At 53.4% G+C, this 19,900-nt stretch overlaps 1 protein-coding gene across 2 annotated transcripts in view; it reads right to left on the reverse strand.

The window, feature by feature from the left end:
- Positions 1-19,900, reverse strand: part of LOC102446370 (alpha-2-macroglobulin-like protein 1) — a 111,059-nt gene that overhangs the window by 18,258 nt on the left and 72,901 nt on the right. The window contains exons 16-20 of one of the 2 annotated variants that reach the window (XM_075918656.1): positions 4,033-4,233; positions 2,057-2,108; positions 1,327-1,471; positions 405-630; positions 16-142 (exon numbers count right to left, since the gene is read on the reverse strand). The exons of the other annotated variant lie outside the window; for it this stretch is intronic. Coding sequence (XP_075774771.1) covers positions 16-142; positions 405-630; positions 1,327-1,471; positions 2,057-2,108; positions 4,033-4,233 — 751 coding nt within the window. The remainder of the gene's footprint in view (positions 1-15; positions 143-404; positions 631-1,326; positions 1,472-2,056; positions 2,109-4,032; positions 4,234-19,900) is intronic. 2 annotated transcript variants of the gene reach the window in all.

Genomic DNA, 19,900 nt, shown 5'->3' on the forward strand with positions numbered 1-19,900 from the left:
CCCAGTGCCCCTTACCCAGGCTACTTGCCGTCACCTCCCACTGGAAAGTTTTCCCTTCGTCTGCACAGAGACAGCTGGTGTAGGCGCCGTCATCACTCGCCTGCACCTGGAACTGCGCCGACTTCGCCAGCATCACCCGCACCTGTGGATCCGACATGAGAGCCCCTTAGGAGTGTGGGGGCCGCACTCACACGCGCCAGCTCCAGGGCAACATGGGGCCCCTCTTAGGCTCAGGCCCCACCTGCCAAGATATACTGACCCTAGAGCTCCTGAGGGTCACTGTGGGGTGTCCAGATCACAGCCAGGGGCTGCTAGTGCCACTGCCTGGCCTGTGCTGCTGCCCAGCCCCCAGCCCCAGCTCGCCAGCCCCAGCAGCTCAGCACGGCACCCCGGGCGGCGCTCACCTTGATGCACTGCTGCAGGGAGTTGGAGACGGTGGCCTTTAGGGTGAAGGCCTCTCCCCGGACCACGGAGTACGGCAAGGCCAGCTCCACAAAGAAGGACTTGACGACTGTGAGGGTGGCCGTGGGGGAGAGCCCAAAGCCCCCCTCCGCCGTGCAGAACATCCCGGCTTTCCACTGCGTGAGGGTGTCGGGCACCGAGAGCGGGACGTCCGTCGAGCCCCCGTCGCTGGGCACGGACAGGAGCACACAGAGCATCAGACGCAGCCTCCCTGGGGGAGCCCCACTGGCAGAGCCAGCAGAGACGTCCCGGCCCTCCCCTCCCCTGGGCTGGGGCCCTGAGCCAAGTGCCCAGAAACAGGCCAGTCTCCAGCGTCTGCGAGGCATCCTGGGCTGGGCTCAGTGTCCCATGGGATGAGCATTCTCCCGTTTTGCAGCTGGACACAACTCCCTGTCAGGGGCTATTACTGGGAACAAGCCTGAATTTCCCCTGCTGGGATCCCCGCCCTCCCACTTGCCCTCCATGTTCACTCTCAATGCCCCCAGGGGTCCAAACCCCACCCTTCTCAGTGCTGACATCTGGGCAGGGGCACTGGGGCACTGGGGTCAGGGTGACAAACCACCTGCCGGCACCGGCAGGCCCCAGGGAACAGCAGGGCAGGAGCTGGGGTGAACCCGCTTTGCTGGTGAGATGCAGGGTCCCAGGGCTCCCCAGGCTCCCAGCACTCTGCCTCGCTCTTCCTCGGCGCTGGGATGTTATTGCTGCCACTGTGCTGGGTTCCTCTCCGCTGGCAACAGGAGCCGGAACCAGCCCCATGCCGGCAGTCCTCCCCCCTCCGCCAGGGCGCTGCATCCGGGAGCGGCTGCTTCCCAGGGTCTGGCCCAGAGGCCTGGCAGGGACAGTGTGTGACAGCCCCTCACTCACCCCACAGCCACCAGGTCCCATAGCCACGTCTCTGGGAAGTACGTATGCGGTGCCGGTTCCGCCTGGGCACAGGGCCCTAGCTCTGTCTGAGCAACGATCCGTGGGGGCTCCTCTCTCCTATAGCGACATACTTCCCAACCGAAGCCTAGCAAAGATCCAAAGGGGGGGTGAGGGGACCCCATGGTGCTTTGCGGGGAGGGGGGGTCACGTAGCTCACGTGTGTCTGCACCTGAAAGTTTCGATGCTTGGGGCCATTCTGGGGATGGACGTGGCCACCGGGAGCTCTGAGAACTGGCCCCTGCCCAGGTCTGTCTGGACTGGAGCAGCCAGTGGCCGGGCTGGGCTGGAGGGGCCAGGCTGGGGGTCCTACATGCAGCTCACCCCAGTGGACTCAGCATGTGGCTGTAACTTGGGAGCCCCAAGCTCAGCCCGGCCTCTGCCCACGCAGGGTTAATGGTACATTGCCCTCCAGAGCCCGCCCAGATGGACCAGTCATTAGCCACACTGAGCAGCTGGGACAGGGAGGCCCAGAGAGGCCCATTGAGGACAATGGGGAAACCCGCCTCCCCCTCCTATGGAGAACAATGGATCTGCCAAGGGCACTGTCAGAACCAGGATCAGAACCCAGGTCCCAGGCCCGATGCAGGAGCCCCTGGGGCCATCTCCCCTGGGGGGCTGAGAGGGTTGGGGTTTGCTGACCACAAGGGATGGAAGCTCCCAGAGCACTGACCTCGTTCATGCTCACAGATGCGGGTGTTGGTGAGAAGTGTCAAAGCTGCATCCTGGGCGAGAAAGAAAAAGCGTCAGGAGCCGCTATTCATGGCCAGCCCAGGCCACCACAGACAGGGTCTGCTTTGCACCTCCACCTCCACCTCGCCTGCGCTGCTGCTTCTGAGAGAGGCAGAGGGGCAGGGGGCAGGAGACAGTGCTGGGGGGAACCAGATTTTAAGTCGGCTCCCCACAGCACCAGCTCCTGCTTCCCCCTCCTTGATACCTGTCATACAGAGACAGCAGGTGGGGGGATGGGAGTAGCCGACTCAACCACAGATTGAAACTGTAACCGGGACTCTCTGTTCTGGCCACATCCGTGGTCCTTGGATGATCCAGGACCAGAGGGTCCCACTGGAGGGCGAGCGCCTGGGAGCCCTGCAGGCTGGCAGGGCAGCAGGGTTCCTGGCAGTGCTGTGGGAGCCCCATGCACAGCAGTAGGACTTCCCAGAAGGGCAGGAAGAGCATCATGTGCAGTAGCCCAGAGTAGAGGTTGAGGGGTTGCCTGAAGCAGCAGCAGGATCCAGGCTCTGCATTAGGAACCCCTGGTCCCACAAAATCCCTCGTCTGGGACCAGTCAGGTCCCGGGGGTGCCAGGCCAGGGCGGCCCAACCTGCACTTGCTTCCATCCCTACGTGTGACGTGAGGGGAGGGACATGAACCGCGAGGGATCCAGGCTGCCCAGCCCCGCACTGAAGAGCCAGCTTGGCTTCCCCAGTCGGGTGCGGGTGGCTGGGCCCTTCCCCCGGCCGATGCTCGTGTCCTTGCGTCCCTCCGCACCTGCCACTCAGGGGCCTCCAGGCTGCTTGGGACCAGCAGGGAAGCACAGAGAGCACCGGTGGCATCGTCTCTGTGAGCTCTGTCCCCGCGCCCACTGCCACCGGAGCACTGCTGGCCGGGGGGGGGGGGGGGGGCATTTCAGGAACCTTGCCCAGCCCCCGGGGCCCCAGACTCGTGCAGGCTCAGCTGCTCTGTGGCGAAGGGGCGCGTTCAGTCGGCACGTCGGGGGGATGGAGCAGGCTCAGCCCAGAGCGATTCCTCCCCCTGTAAGGCGGCCGCACTCCAACCCTCGGCTGGGCACGTGGGTCGCACCATTCCCGGGGATCCCAGCCATGTGGGGCTGAAGCTCACAGGAAGGCAACGGGCACCTCCCCGACCCCAGAGCGACCTCCCGGCCAAGGGTCCAGTCTGCTCCGAGGCAGGGAGCTTCTCAGTGAAAGAGCTTCCGTGTATCATGGGACGCCGAGTATTTTCCCCTCCCCCTGTCGGGGCAACTCCAGGCCGTGTTAGCCGCAACCCTCAGAAAGTTCAGCTGGAGGCGACTCCTGGCCGGGGAATTTCTGCCCCAGACGTTTGAGTCTGAAAGTCACAGGAACTGAAAACTCACACAGGGCGTCCCCACTGTAAGTCACCCGGTGTACACCCGTTACGCACAGACGTCACTGACGCTCGTTGGAACTGATGGGTGATAAATCCTCCCATCCCCCGCTCTTAAGTCACACCAAAAAATCCAGTTTGCGCAAATGGGAGTCAACAGCAGGAAAATAATTCCCCACGTTAAGTTATTTCACTTTAAGTCCAATTTTTTTTTATCGTATCTTGAACGTACAGCGCGGCTGGGCTGTAACAGGAACTGCCAGGCAGCCATAACTGGTCATGGTGCAGCTGCCCCCGCATCAGATCCCTGAGCCCAGGAGCCGGGGGTATCGTTCCTGCTGTGTGCATACGCCGGGAATCAGTCCCAGGGCCTGAGCTGGGTCTGAAGGAGGCGGGGGAGGTGCAGCCCGACCCTGAGTTTGCGAGGAGCATCCCTGGGGTGTCTCTAGAACAGGTCAGACTGTTTGGTGGGACGTCGCCCCAGCAGCCTGGGCACGGCGGAGCCAGTTTAGTCCTTTCAGGCTACAAAGGAGACAGAGGCAGGGCCAGGCACAACCCTACCTGAAACAGGCCGTTGGGGTCTGTCAGTGGGACAGCCCTGCCACGAGTCCCTCTGCGCCGCCTCCAGAATTTCGAAATGCTCCTCGGCAGATTGTCGACAGTAGTAGCCAGAACCAGAGCTGTATTACTGTACTGACAGTAACATGACTTATTACCTTGATAGGAGTCTTCTTGGTGAAAATCAGGGAGCAAGTTATAGACCTAAAGACAAACACGGACAAGGGCTGCCGTGAGACCAAGGTACGAGCCTCCCCATGGCCAGCTCCTGCCCCTCCTCTCACCAACACATCACCCCACAAACCTCCCCTATCATCCCAATCACATTTCTAGCCTGGACTCCCCCACTCCTTTCCCAGCACCCAGCCTCTTCCCACTAGGGATGTCAACCTGTGGTCAATTAGATGATTAATCAATAAGCCTGGGCTTATTGGTTAAACCTATTGAGTCCATGCACCTCCTCCCCTTGCTGCCTTCCAGTTCTCTGGCTTTTAGTACCCAGCTCCAATACACTGAGAAGTTATTTTAAACCTCTGCTCATGATACAAAACATTTTCTTGATCCCAAAGGTTTAGCCACGTTATCAGGTCACTTTGGGTTTGCATCTTATCCAAAATCCCTTCCAGCCAGCCAATCCTTTAGCATCTTAAACTACAGGTTATTATAAAGAAACAACTAAAAAAGACTCAAAGTCCATCAGGTTCCTAGCAGTACTGGCGAATTTGCTGGCTGTAAAGTTCCTCTGGACTACCGCCAGTCAGCCACAGCTCAGATGGGTCATTCATTCTTTAAGTCAAAGTTTCATTTGTAGACAATGGCTCTGTGGATATGGGGAAAGCAGAGGATGGCATCTGTCTTTACTTTATCAAAGCTTTTGATAAGATCTCCCACAGTATTCTTGCCAGCAAGATAAAGACGTATGGCTTGAATGAATGAACTATAAGTTGAATAGAAAGCAGGCTAGATGGCTGGGCTGAATGGGTACTGATTAACGGCTTGATGTCTAATTGGTAGTTGGTTTCTGTCCTGGGGCTGGTTTTGTTTAAAATCTTCATTAATCTGGATGGGTAAGTCTACACTACGGCACAAGGTCAAATTAAGATACGTAACTTCAACTACGTTAATTGCATAGCTGAAGTCGAAGTATCTTAACTCGAATTTTGGCGCTGTCCACACTGCAGAAAGTTAAAGGGAGAACACTCTTAGGGTATGTCTACACTACAAAGTTAATTCGAACTAACGGACGTTAGTTCGAATTAACTTTGATAGGTGCTACACAAGCACTCCGCTAGTTCGAACTTAATTCGAACTAGCGGAGCGCTTAGTTCGAACTAGGAAAACCTCATTCTACGAGGACTAAGCCTAGTTCGAACTTACTAGTTCGAAGGGGTGTGTAGCCCCTTAATTCGAACTAGTGGGAGGCTAGCCCTCCCCAGCTTTCCCTGGTGGCTACTCTGGCCAACACCAGGGAAACTCTATTGCCCCCCTCCCGGCCCCCTTAAAGGGGCACGGGCTGGCTACGGTGCCCGTGCCAGGTGCAAGCCTGCCAGCACCCAGCCAGCAGACCCTGCACCTGGCACGGATCGAGCCACCCACCCGATGCCCCCCAGCCCTCCCCCTCTTCCCAGGACCAGGCTGGCGGCTCCCGAGAGCTTGCCCGGGACCGCAAGAGGCGGGCACCCGCCTGGTCTAGTGCGGACATCGTGGACCTTGGCACAGGCACAGGAAAGTGGTCGTCTAGGGCAGAAGAGCTGCCAGCTTGCCCACCCAGGAGCAGGTGTGCATGAAAATCAAGGTGGTCCACTGAGACCCCCGACCCTGAGCCTTGAGCTTACAATGGCCGTACTGGGTCAGACCAAAGGTCCATCTAGCCAAGTAGCCTGTCTGCCAACAGCGGCCAACCCTGGAGGGGATGGACCGAAGACAGTGACCAAGCCATTTGTCTCGTGCCATCCATCTCCAGCCTTCCACAAACTTTGGGCAGGGACACCATTCTTACCCCCTGGCTAATAGCACTCCATGGACCCAACCTCCATGACTTGATCTCAGTTCTCTTTAACCCTAGTTCTAGCCTTCACAGCTTCCTGCAGCAAGGAGTTCCACAGGTTGACTCTTTGCTTTGTGAAGAAGAACTTTCTGTTATTAGTTTGAAGCCTGCTACCCATTCCTTTCCTTTGGTGTCCTCTAGTCCTTCTATTATGGGAACTAATGAAGAATTTTTCTTGATGCACCCTCTCCACCCCACTCGTGCTTTTATAGACCTCTATCATATCCCCCCTCCATCTCCTCTTTTCTAAAAAGTCCCAGTGTGTTTAGCCTCTCTTCATATGAGACCTGTTCCAAACCCCTCATCATTGTAGTTGCCCTCCCCTCTCTTACCCTCTCTCTTCCCCTCTCCCACCTCCTTTTCCCAGTCTCCCCCAGTTTTGTTCAATAAAGAGAGATTCTATTTTTGAACACAATTGTCCTTTATTTTGTACATCAGGAAGGGGGGCTAGGGAAGGGTAAGTGGAAGGAGGTGAGGGAGGAATGGGGTACGAGCCCCCGATGGGGAGGACTGGGCTGGCTCTGCGGGCTTCTGGGGGTGGAAGCTCTCCTGCAGCCCCCCAATTGCCCCCTCTCCCAAGATGGCAGCCTGCGGCAAGTGCAGCCGGGCTGATGGCCGAGTGCTGTGATGTGCCCAGTGTGGGTACTCCAGGCAATCCAAGCCAGGACTGCTTTGCAAGCGGGGCACCCCTGAGAACTGTCTGTCCGGGGTGGGGGTCGGGTCCCTTTAAGCACAGCCCTCGGCTAGCCTGAGACAGCATCTCCACGCTCTAAGTCCTCATCTGATGCCCTGCCGGCACTGCTTCCGGCCATCCTTAAGCCCAGTTCAGGGTCCACTCTGTGTGGACATGCTAGTTCGAATTAGCAAAACGCTAATTCGAACTAGTTTTTTAGTCTGGATGCGTTAGTTCGAATTAGCTTAGTTCGAATTAACTAATTCTAACTAAGTTAGTTCGAATTAGCGCTGTAGTGTAGACATACCCTCAACTACTCTGACTCCTCATGGAAGCAGAACTGCCAGCATTGACCAGAGTGTCCCTATCAGTTCCAAATAGCTGTCTTCACTAGACCTAATTCAAATCCTGGGAGATTGACAGTGGCAGCTTTGATTGTAAAAGACTCAATGGACACAAATCTGATATTAGGAATGGCAACGTACAAAAACCTGTAGGGGAACACTTCAATCTCCCTGGCACACAATTGCAGACCCAAAGGTAGCCATCCTGCAGCAAAAAAACTACAAGACCGGACTTCAAAGAGAAACTGCTGAGCTACAGTTCAAGTGTGACATCATCAACTCTGGATTAAACAAAGACTGTGAATGGCTCGCTAACTACAAAAGCAGCTTCTCCTCTCTTGGAATTCACACCTCCAGATCAGCTACTAGAAGTGGGCCTCATCCTCCCTGATTAGATTCACCTTGTTATCTCTAGCCTGATCCTGGCCTGCATATTTATACCTGCCTCTGGAAATTTCCACTACATGCATCTGACGAAGTGGGTCTTTGCCCACGAAAGCTTATGCTCCAACACTTCTGTTAGTCTATAGTAGGGTATGTCTACACTACAGCGCTAATTCAAACTAACTTAATTCGAATTAGTGCATCTAGACCTAAAAACTAATTCAAATTAGAGTTTTGCTAATTCGAAATAGCACGTCCACATTGAGTGGACCCTGAATCGAAGGTAAGGCTGGCCGGAACCAGGGCAGGCAGGGCATATGGGTTGGACTTAGTGTGTGGGGCTGCTGCCTCAGGCTAGCTGAGGGCTGTGCTTAAAGGGACCCGACCCCCCCATCCCGGACAGACAGTTCTCAGGTTTCTCTGCTTGCTGGTCTAGCTCGCTGAGGGACAGCAAAGCATTTGTGTCTCGGAGTGTCCTGCTTGCCCTCACTCAGGGCACCACAGCACCCTGCAACATAGAACCAGACCTGCCCCTGGGGACTCTGCTGCGTCTCATGGACATATTTTCGGCAGCCTGGCTGCCCTGTCTGCAGGCTGCCATTCGGGAGGACCATTGAGGGCCTGTCAGGATCCAGGGGGCCCTGCGGGAAAGCTTCCACCCTGAGGAGCGCTAACAGTCTCCCCAGTCTGCCCCACCGGGGGCTTGTGCCCCATTCCTCCTCTCATCCTTACACTTACACTTCCCTAGCCCCTCCTCCCTGATGTCAAATAAAAGACACGTATTTTCAAAAATAACAACTCTCTTTAACACAACTGGGGAGGGGGAATGAAACTTTGGGGAGATGGGGGAAAGAAGGCAGGAGAGGGCAGGAGAGAAGGTGGGAGAGGGGAGGGGGAAACCTGGGAGGTGGGAGCTGGAAGTGGGAGGAAGGGGAGGAAAGGAAGGGAAAGCTCAGGGTTCAGGGTCCTGCTGGCTCTCCCGTCTCGCAGCACTGCGGGTGTGGGGGCATCGGGGGGGAGTGCGTGTGGAGCAGGAGGGACGGGGGTACAGAGGAAGTGGAAGGGAGAGCAGGGGTGGGAGGAGGAGCGAGAGCTGGTGCAGTCGCAGGGAGGCAGGAGGAGGCAGGAACATGTCCACCAGGGCCTGGAGGTGACCTCGGAGGGCACGGCCCTCCTCCTCCAGTGCCTCCAAGCTCTGCTGCTGCAGCCACAGGTCCTCATGGACCCAGTGCTCCTGGGTGCAGAGCTGCTGCTCCAGTAGCGGCAGGTGCTCCTGGCTGTGCATGTGGCCTCTCGTGGCCAGGCTGGCAGCCATGCAGCTGTAGACGGCCACGTTCCTGTGCCTAATGCAGAGATTGTAGGCATTGGAGGCCTCCCCCCAAACCTCAATGAGGTCCACAATCTCTGCACTAGACCAGGTGGGCGCCCTTCTATTGCGGCCCCGGGCAGGCTCCTGGGAGCCGCCAGCCTGGTCCTGGGAAGAGGTGGAGGGCTGGGTGGCAGCGGGTGGCTGGCTCATCTCGTGCCAGATGCAGGGTATGCTGGCTGGATGCTGGCAGGCTTGCAACTGGCACAAGCACTGTGGGCAGACTGTGCCCCTTTAAGGGCTCCAGGGCTGGGAGTGGGGCAGAAGAGTTTTCCTGGTTTGACCCAGAGTGGCCACCAGGGCAACCTGGGAAGGTCTAGCCTCCAGCTAGTTCGAATTAAGTGGCTGGACAGCCCTTAATTTAAACTACTTAATTCGAACTAGGCGTTAGTCCTCGTAGAATGAGGTTTACCTAGTTCAAATTAAGCGCTAGTTCGAATTAAATTCGAAATAGTGATTTGCATGTATAGCTGCTATTAAAGTTAATTCAAACTAACTTCGTAGCGTAGACATATCCTAAGGTGCCACAGGACTCTTGCCACTTTTGCAGATTGAGACTAACACGGCTACCCCTCTGATACTTGTCATCAGATTTCTTGTGGCCCAATCCTCCAATTTGTCTAAGTTACTCTGGACCCCATCTCTGCCCTCAAGCGTATCTACCTCTCTCCCTAGCTTAGTGTCATCTGCAGACTTGCTGAGGGTGCAATCCATCCCCTCATCCAGGTCATTTATAAAGATATTGAACAAAACCGGTCCTAGAACCAAACCTTGGGGCACTCCACTAGGAACCGACTGCCATCCTGACATCGAGCCATTGATCACTACCCACTGGATCCGACCTTCTAGCCAGCTTTCTATCCATCTTACTGTCCATTTATCCATCCACATTCCCTTAACTGGCTGGCAAGAATATTGTGGGAGACCGTATCAAAAGCCTTGCTAAAGTCAAGGTATATCACATCCACTGACTTCCCCATGTCCACAAAGCCAGTTACCTCATCATGGAAGCTAATCAGGTTGGTCAGGCATGACTTGCCTTTTGTGAATCCATGCTAATTATTCCTGATCACTTGCCTCTCTTCCAAGTGCCTCAAAATGGATTCCTTAAGGATCCCTTCCATGTTTTTTCCATGGACTGAGGTAAGACTGACTGGTCTATAGTTCCCTAGATCGTCCTTCTTCCCTTTTTTGAAAATGGGCACTATGTTTGCCTTTTTCCAAATCATCTGGGATCTCTCCCGATCTCCACATGACTTATGAGGAGAGGCTGAGGAAAACACAGTTACCTTCTGTAACTGTTGTTCTTCGAGATGTGTTGCTCATGTCCATTCCAATTTCAGTGTGTTTACTGTGTGCACAGTTGCTGGGAAGATTTTTCTCTAGCTGAATACTGTAAATCGGCAGGGGAGACTCCTAGGCTGTGTCTAGACTACATGCCTCTGTCGGCAGAGGCATGTAGATTAGACAGATCAGCAAAGGCAAATGAAGCCGTGATTTAAATGATCGCGACTTCATTTACATTTACATGGCTGCTGCGCTGAGCCGACAAACAGCTGATCAGCTGTTTGTCGGCTCGCCGCTAGTCTGGACGTTCCACCTGCCGACATCAAAGCCCTTTGTCAGCAGCCCCGTTATTCCTCGTGGAATGAGGTTTACCGGGGCTGCCGACAAAGGGCTTTGATGTCGACAGGTGGAACGTCCAGACTAGCGGCGAGCCGACAAACAGCTGATCAGCTGTTTGTCGGCTCAGCGCAGCAGCCATGTAAATGTAAATGAAGTCGCGATCATTTAAATCACGGCTTCATTTATCTTTGCTGAACAAACAAATCTACATGCCTCTGTCGACAGAGGCATGTAGTTTAGACGTACCCCTAGAGTGGTGCCAAGATGGCTAGATGTAAAGCACCCTGTTGACCTCCCCATTCTCAGTTCTTTCTTGCTAGAAGTGACTCTGACAGAGGGGTGGTGTGCGGGTTTTGGAACAGACATGAGCAACACATCTTGAAGAACACCAGTTATGAAAAGTAACTAACTTTTCTTCTTTGAGTGATTGCTCATGTGCACTCCAATGTAGGTGATTCCAAAGCAGCTACCCGGCCCAGGGGGTCAGAGGTCACCATTCTGCAGTCTACATCACTGCCCTTCCAAATGTGGCATCCTTCCTAGCATGATGTTGAACGTCAAAGTGGGATGTAAACCTGTGTACCGAGGACCATGTGGCCATTCGACAAATGTCTTGCCATTGACAATGCCTGTACCCAAGTCAAGTGGGCAGAGAGCTGAGGGGCTGGCGCTTTTGCCAATTTGTAACAAGTGCAAGTACACTCTGTGGTCCAGGGGGATATCCTCTGGGCAGTAACAGGCAGCCCCTTCATTCTCTCTGCTATTGCAACAAACAGTTGATTAGACTTCCTGAATGGCGAGCTCAGACCTAGAGTCGATGGGAGGAGCTCTTTAAATTTGTCAATGGATGCCCACATGTTAAAATTGTAGTGGGCCAACACTGCCTAGTGATTAGCCACCTTCAGCTGGAGGTAACCCAATGAGGACACTTTCCTCCCCAACAAGTCCAGCCCCTTAGAGTCTTCGGACTTGGGAGTAGGGCCCTGGAGAGTTTCTTAGCATTAGTCGCATCTACCACCAAGGTTCCCAGTTGTGGGTGCACATACAAGTACTCCTACACCTTTGAAGGGGCAAAGTACCACCACGCCACCACTTTAGTGGTTGGGGAAATGGAAGCGGGGGTTTGCCAAAGGGTTTTCATGGTGGAGGAGATAGTCTTGATAAAGAGGAGAGCAACCCTGGACAGTCCCCCCCAAGACAAGATTTTCACCATAGAATCTGCATCCTCCCCCACCTCCTCTATGTGTAGACCCATATTCTGGGCCATACTCCTCAGTAAGTCTTGATGAGCCCTATTATGCATAAAGGGCAGCGACGCCACCGCCCCTACCGCCTCATCAGGTGATGATGGGGAGGAGGGATGCCACAGCTACCCTTCTTCCTGTTCCACCTCTGGTACCAGGACTGGTACCATGGGCACATGCCCTTGGTCACCGGCACCACAGTGCTGTGAAGTGGCAGCACTGGACATAGAAACATCCCTGGAACCTGGTGCCATTGGACTTCCCCAGAGTGCGGAGTGTTCCGACTGGGAGCTCAGTGCTGAACAGGACTCCACTTGTGTCCCGACCAGTGGCATAACAGGTATCTGCAACCTCAACATAGTCTGAGATGACTGTACCCCTATAGCAGGGTCTGGACCCAGAGCCTCTGAAGGAGTGCCCCTGCTCACTGAAGTAATGGAGACTGAACTGTAGCCCCCATCTTGTGTCTGGTCATAGGCCCAAGGGGCCAGACTGGCCACTGAGTCGAGACGTGCCACTGAGGAGTCATTGTAGAGTCAACTCCTGTCTCCTTTCCAGAGGGACCTGTGCTGAGCGCAGCACCTCCTCTTCCATCCATGGCCTTCAGGTTCCGACTCCAACATGGATGTGGAACGCAGGGACCATGGAGAAACACTAGCCTCTGCACAGGTATAAGGTCACCAGAAGGGCCCAGGTTCTGCCCAAAAGGGCTCATGGAGGTGTTCTTCCTCCTCCAAGTCAGTGGGAGGCCACTCCTCCCCACTACATACCTTACTGGATGAGGGGGTAACCTAGAGAAAGATGATGTGGGAAAAGATGAAGTACTCCTTTTTTTTTTTTTTGCCTCTGTCTCCACAGACAAGGTCAGCTCCCAGACTATTGCACTAGGCAACACAGTATGGGAAGGAGGTGGGCAGCCCTTGGTGAAAAAAAAGCAGATTAAAGACTATTTGGAACAGTTAGACATACAGAAATCCATGGGGCCAGATCTAATGCATCCAAGGGTGCTGAGGGAGTTGGCTCATGTCAGCCATTGGTTATTATCTTTGAAAAAAGGGAGTTACTCACCTCGTGCAGTAACGAGTGTTCTTCGAGATGTGTGTCCCCGTGGGTGCTCCACTCTAGGTAAAGGGTTGCCCTGAGCTGCAGATCAGAGCTTTGCAAAGCAGTTTCCCCCTCTGTTGAGCCGCGCATACTCAGAAGGCGTCTCGAGCCCTTCCCGCCCTCTGTAGTGCACGGCTCAACCCCCTCCCTTTCAGTTCCTCGTCTCCGTCCGAGTAATTTAGACTCCGCGCAGAGGGGAGGAAGGGAGGGTCGTGGAGCACCCACGGGGACACACATCTCGAAGAACACTCGTTACTGCATGAGGCGAGTAACTCCCTTTTCTTCTTCGAGTAGTGTCCCCGTGGGTGCTCCACTCTAGGTGACTACAAAGCAGTATTCAATATATGGCTGGAGGGAGCTGGAGTCAATGTTTAGCGGTGGTAGAGAGCACCGCTGTAGCTACTGCTGAGTCATGTTTAAGTTGTGGTAGGATAGCATAATGTCTGGCAAAGGTATGGTCTGAAGACCACGTTGCTGCTCGGTAAATATCCCTTAAGGGGACATTGCTCAAAAAGGCTGTAGAAGCAGCCATGGCTCGAGTGGAATGCGCTCGTGCTGGGCCCTGTAATGGCTTATTGCCCAGGGTGTGGCACTTGACTATGCATGTCGAAATCCATCTTAAGATTCGTTGTGATGATAGACGTGTTCCTTTGGAACGCTCAGCGATGGATATAAAAAGCCTTTTGGATTTACGAAATGGTTTTGTTCTCTCCAGGAAGAAGGCGAAAGCCCTCCGAATGTCCAGAGTATGCAGGGTGGCGTCCTTCTGTGAAGCATGCAGTTTTGGGAAAAAGGTAGGTAGTACAATTGGTTTGTTGACATGGAATTCTGTACAGATCATTGGCAGGAATGTTGGGTGAGGTCTAAGTATGACCCTGTCCTTCGTAAAAACTGTGTAGTGGGGTTCTGACATTAGTGCCCCGAGTTCACTCACCCGTCTGACTGACGTAATAGCTAATAAGAAGCAGACTTTCATAAAGAGAAAGGGGAGTGGTACTGTAGCCAGAAGCTCGAAAGGAGGTCTGGTGAGGTGGTGGAGAACAAGATTTAGGTCCCATAACGGGGGTGGGGCCTTGTAGGGCGGGTATACGTTGTGGAGCCCTTTAAGGAATCTTTTAGTGATAGGATGGGCAAATATGGAGAAGCCGTCAATCAAGGTATGGAACGCTGCTATTGTGGAAAGATGGACTCTTAAGGAAGAGATTGACAGTCCTGATACTTTAAGGTCTAGAATGTAGTCCAGGATCGTATTCAGTGGGGCGACACGGGGCTTTGCTTTGGTTCGCTGGCACCAGTGAGAGAATTGTGTCCATTTTTGCAGGTAAGTTTTTCGAGTGGACTGTCTCCTACTTGGATGTCCTTCACTTGCTGGGAACAGTGATTTTCTATCTCCGAGAACCAGAGAGCAGCCAAGCCTGAAGGTGTAGGGTATGGAGCTGTGGGTGTAGTATTGTGCCATTGCTCTGAGATATCAGGTCTACACGGTTTGGTAGTAGATAAGGAGGGTGAACTGCTAGCTTGTGCAGGTACAGGTACCAAGTTTGTCGGGGCCACGATGGGGCTATCAGGATGACTAGGGCTCCGTCTCTGCAGATCTTGCGTAGGATTCTTGGGATGAGCGGTATGGGGGGGAAGGCATAGTGTAGGGGGGCTGTCCATTTGATTAGAAAGGCATCCCCCAGGGAATGTCTGCCAAGTCCTGCACGTGAGCAGAACTGGGGGCATTTGGGGTTCTGGGTAGAAGCAAAAAGGTCTATAGATGGCCATCCCCATCGGTGGAAGATTGAGTTTGTGACCTCCGTGTGTAACTCCCACTCGTGATCCGAGGTGAAGTTGCGGCTGAGTGAATCTGCTCTGGTGTTGTTCACCCAGGGCAGGTAGGATGCTATGAGGGTGACATGGTTGCGAATGCAAGAGTTCCACAGGCGGATAGCTTCCGCGCAGAGGGAGCAGGAGCGGGCTCCGCCCTGCCTGTTTATGTAGAACATTGTGCAGATGTTGTCCGTTAGGATGCGGACTGTCTGACTGGCAATGTTGGGGGCAAAGTGTGCACAGGCATTCCTTACTGCCCGCAGTTTGAGGAGGTTGATGTGTAGTCGTGCCTCGGATGGGGACCACCTTCCCTGAACCCCTTGATCATTCATATGTGCTCCCCAGCCAAGGAGGGAAGCATCCGTGGTAATCTGTATAGTGGGTTCGATTTGTTGGAATGGAACGCCTGCCAGGAGGTTGTTCAGTACCGTCCACCATTGTAAGGATGCAAGAACGTTTGGTGGAATAGTCACTGTCTTGTTGAGGGAGTGTCGTGACTGTATGTACACAATTGCTATCCAGAGTTGGAAGCATCGAAAATGCAGACGAGCGTGGTGGACTACATAGGTGGTGGAAGCCATGTGTCCCATTAGTCGGAGACAAGTAAGTACTGTAGTGGTAGGAGTTGTAAACACCGCACTTATAATTTCTTGTATAGGTCTGAAACGTTGTCGAGGTAGGTATGCTCGAGCTGTGATTGAGTCCAGGCGTGCCCCAATGAACTCTATATCTTGAACTGGGTGAAGCGTTGATTTGCTTTCGTTGACTAGAAGACCTAGGTGATTGAGGAGGGATGTGGTCGTACTTATCATGGAGGCGGTTTCGTCCTGTGTCGAGCCCTTTAAAAGGCAGTCGTCTAGGTAGGGGAATATAATGACCTTTTGTCTTCTGAGGTACGCAGCGACGACTGCTAGTACCTTTGAAAATTCTCTCGGAGCTGACGAGAGGCCAAAGGGGAGAACATCGTACTGAAAATGATCTGGGCCGAGCGTAAAGCGTAGATAGCGTCTGTGGGCAGGATGGATAGTTACATGGAAATACGCATCTTGCAGGTCGATGGCTGCGAACCAGTCCCCTTGATCTAGCACAGGAATGATTGTTGTAAGTGTGACCATTTTGAAACGTTGTTTCCTGAGAAACTTGTTCAGTTTGCGGAGGTCTAATATGGGCCTCCAGCCCCCCGTTTTTTTCTCGATCAAAAAATAGTTCGAGTAAAATCCTTTCCCGTGAAACTCTACTGGTACTCTTTCTGTGGCTCCGATTAAAAGGAGTTGATCGATCTCTTGTCTTAGTAGAGTTTCGTGAGAGGGGTCCCTGAAAAGGGACGGGGTAGGGGGAAGGGTAGGTGGGATGGTGTAGCCGACTCGAATTATGTCTAGAACCCATCGGTCCGATGTTATAGATTCCCATTGTGGAAGGAACGGCCGTAAACGGTGGGTAAAAAGATGGCCCTGTTGCGTTGTTGCTAGATCATGAGGGAGGTATTGCAGACCCTCGACCACATCTTCAAATTTGTTGCTTAGAGGACTGAGCAGTTGGTGGGCGGCCCTGATTAGGGCACCTCCTCTGAGGTCGTTGTCTTGGCCTAGTGTCTTCATACGGTTTCTGTGGTCGGTTTTATTGCCCATACCTGTAGTGATTGTATGTGTTATATGGGGTGTACCGCCTGCGTTTGAAAGGCGGTGTGTACATCCCCAATGTACGAAGAGTGGTTTTCGAATTCTTACTGTTGTGTAGCATTTCGTCTGTAGAAGCTGCAAATAATTTTTGCCTATCAAATGGTAAATTTTCTACTTTGGGCTGAAGATCTCGGGGAACTCCAGATGACTGTAGCCAGGAAGTTCTGCGCATGACTACCGCCATAGCTGTAGTCCTAGCTGCGGTGTCAGCGACGTCCATTGCAGTTTGGAGAGTGGTGCGAGCGATCGTATGGCCTTCATGGACTATCGCTTTCAAGATAGATCTTTTGGATTCAGGGGGATATGGTATCAGTTCTCCCAACTTCGAATAATTATCAAAGTCATGATTCGCTAAAGCATCTGACGAAGTGGGTCTTTGCCCACGAAAGCTTATGCTCCTACACGTCAGTTAGTCTATAAGGTGCCACAGGACTCCTCGTCGCTTTTGCAGATTCAGACTAACATGGCTATCCCTCTGAATACATGATTCGCTAAGAAGGCAGAATAATTTAATATTCTTAGTTGTAGTGTAGAAGAAGTCTAGCTTTTTATGGTCCTTGTCCATATTGCCATTTTTGTATTGCGGCAACTTCGCTCTTTGCTGTGCTGATTCAACAACTAAGGAGTTGGCTTGTGGATGTGTAAACAGGAAATCATTGTCTTTTGGTGGAACTAAGTATTTTCTGTCAATCTTTTTATTAGTTGGCTGGATGGATGCGGGTGTCTTCCACAGATCCTCAGATGTTTCCATGATTGCCTCCATGATTGGCAGGGCAATCTTACTGTGCAATGTAGGATGCAGGTTCTTTAACAAGTGATGTTGTTTCTTTGGCACTTCTTGGAGGGAGACATGCTGACTTGTCGCTACTCGCTTGAATAATTCTTGAAACTGTTTGAGGTCGTCGATCGCTACTGTATCTGATGGTATAACTGCCTCGTCTTGCTGGGCACTTAGGTCGTCAAGGTGTGTGATGTTTATTGATTGAATATCGGATTCATTGTCCAAAATTCGTTCCTCCTCCTCCTCTGCGTGTGTTGCCGGAGGTAGGGGCTGTAGATGAGGCACGCTCCTTCGAGATGGTGAGGAGTGGGCTGAGAACCGGCGTCTGTATGGGTCCCAATGATCCCAGGGCCCCCATTGGGGTGGGTAGGGTGGGGGTAGGTATGACCAGTAAGGATGCCATAGGCTTTGTTGTGGTCCAGCCCTATGATAGGATGAGCGAGACCCCCTTGGCGACGTGTGTCGTGAAGAATATGTCGTATGTCGGTCATCATCCTGTAAGGGAGCCTCTTGCAAGGACACTGGAGACATAGATCTGGGAGGGGAATGCCTTGCCAAGGATCTCCCAGGGGAGCAGTCAGTGGGAGGCAGGCATGAATGCTGCTGCCTGCTGTGAGTGTCAGACGCTGCCTTAGAGTGTTCTGTAGCAGACTCCTGAGGATGCCTCTCGCTGTCTGCTGCCGGCACCGGTGTACAGATCTGGTTTACAGTTGCAGCCGGTGCTGGCTGTGTATGGAGTTTCTTTTGGTGCGGTGCTGACGGTTTGAGCGGCACCGTCCCTTTAAGCTGAGCCGGAGTTTTTTGCAGTGCCGGGGCTTGAAGCAGTGCCAGGGCTTGCAGCGGCACCGCTGTTTGAAGCGGCGCCGGCTTTTCTTTCCACCCCGGGTGGTTAGCGCGTTCCCGGGACGGCTCGGAGGCAGCGCGCACCGGTCCTGGTGCCGAACGGGAGGATCTTCCCTCTGCTTTGCTAGCAGGGGTCCTCAGACTTCCTTGCCCCTTTCCCTGTGTCTTTGGGGAGGAAGAAGGCGGGAGAGAGCGCGACGGTGAGGCTCTCTGCCTTGTACTTTTTGGCGGCGGGGGGGTTTCATGCTGCGGTTCCCCCTGCTCTGTAGGCTGCAGAGCCTTTTCAAAAAGAATCATCCTCAGGCGGAGCTCTCTATCCTTTCTAGCTCTCGCCGTGAGGGAAGCACAATGTATGCAGCTGTGGGGTGAGTGAGTTTCCCCCAAGCAACTAATACATTTTGTGTGGCCGTCAGAAGCCGGCATAGGCTCGCGGCACTGCTCACATTTTTTAAAGCCTGAGGAGGCTGACATAGTTCGGGAGATTCTTATTTTCTTACACTGTTGATGTTTTCAGAGTTTTATTTATTTGTGACTGTTGTTATAGTCCTTTCTTTCTCTTTATGTGGTTTATTTGTTTTTCCAGCTGAGAAGCCGAGAGAGGCGAATTTCAATCCCCGAAGGGAGATATTGTCAGTTTCGTTCTTTTTATAAAAGAAAAAATTTTGTTGTTGTAATTATTTTAGAGAGAAACAAGGAAAAAAACTAATTTGGAATATAAGAGTGGAAAAACAAGTTTGCGGAGGACACTACGCTAGGGGGAGATGTGGCTATGTTGGCGGGCAGGGATAGAGTCCAGAGTGACAGGGTTAGAGGATTGGGCCAAAAGAAATCTGATGAGTTTCAACAAGGACAAGTGAAAAGTCCTGCACTTGAGATGAAGAAACCCAAGCCTTGCTGCAGGCTGGGGACCAACTGGTTAGGCAGCAATTTGGCAGAACAGGACCTGGGGATTACAGCTGAATCTGAGTCAACAGTGCACCCTGGTAGCCAAGAAGGGTAGTGGCACATTAGGGGGCATTAGGAGCATTTCCAGCAGATCTAGAGAAGTGATTGTTCCCCTTCATTCAGCACTGGTGAGGCCACATCTGGAGTTTTGCTTCCAGTTATGGGCTTCCCATTACAGAGGGGAGGTGGACTCATTGGAGAGGGTCCAGCAGAGGGCAACAAAATGATGAGGGGTCTGGACCATATGACTTATGAGGCGAGACTGAGGGTATGTCTACACTAGAAAGTTAGTTCGAACTAACTTTCCTATGCGCTACACTAGCGCTTCGCTAGTTCGAATTTGAATCGAACTAGCGGAGCGCTTAGTTCGAACTAGGTAAACCTCATTTTACGAGGACTAACGCCTAGTTCGAACTAGCTAGTTCGAACTAAGGGCTGTGTAGCCCTTTAGTTCGAACTAGTGGGAGGCTAGCCCTCCCCAGGTTTCCCTGGTGGCCACTCTGGCCAACACCAGGGAAACTCTATGCCCCCCTCCCGGCCCCGGACCCCTTAAAGGGGCACGGGCTGGCTACGGTGCCCGTGCCAGGTGCAAGCCTGCCAGCACCCAGCTAGCAGACCCTGCACCTGGCACGGCACAGAGCCACCCACCCGATGCCCCCCAGCCCACCCCCTCTTGCCGGGACCAGGCTGGCGGCTCCCGGGAGCTTGCCCTGGACCGCAAGAGGCGGGCACCTTCCTGGGCTAGTGCGGACATCGTGGACCTCGTCCACGATCTCCGCACTAGGCACAGGAAAGTGGCCGTCTAGGGCAGGAGAGCTGCCAGCCTGGCCACCCAGGACCAGGTGTGCATGAAAATCAAGGGGGTCCACTGAGACCCCCGACACTGAGCCCTGAGCTTACAATGGCCGTCCTGGGTCAGACCAAAGGTCCATCTAGCCCAGTAGCCTGTCTGCCCACAGCGGCCAACCCTAGGGACCCTGGAGGGGATGGACCGAAGACAATGACCAAGCCATTTGTCTCGTG

Source organism: Pelodiscus sinensis, unplaced genomic scaffold (genome assembly GCF_049634645.1).
Source record: "Pelodiscus sinensis isolate JC-2024 unplaced genomic scaffold, ASM4963464v1 ctg39, whole genome shotgun sequence".
NCBI lineage: Eukaryota > Metazoa > Chordata > Testudines > Trionychidae > Pelodiscus > Pelodiscus sinensis.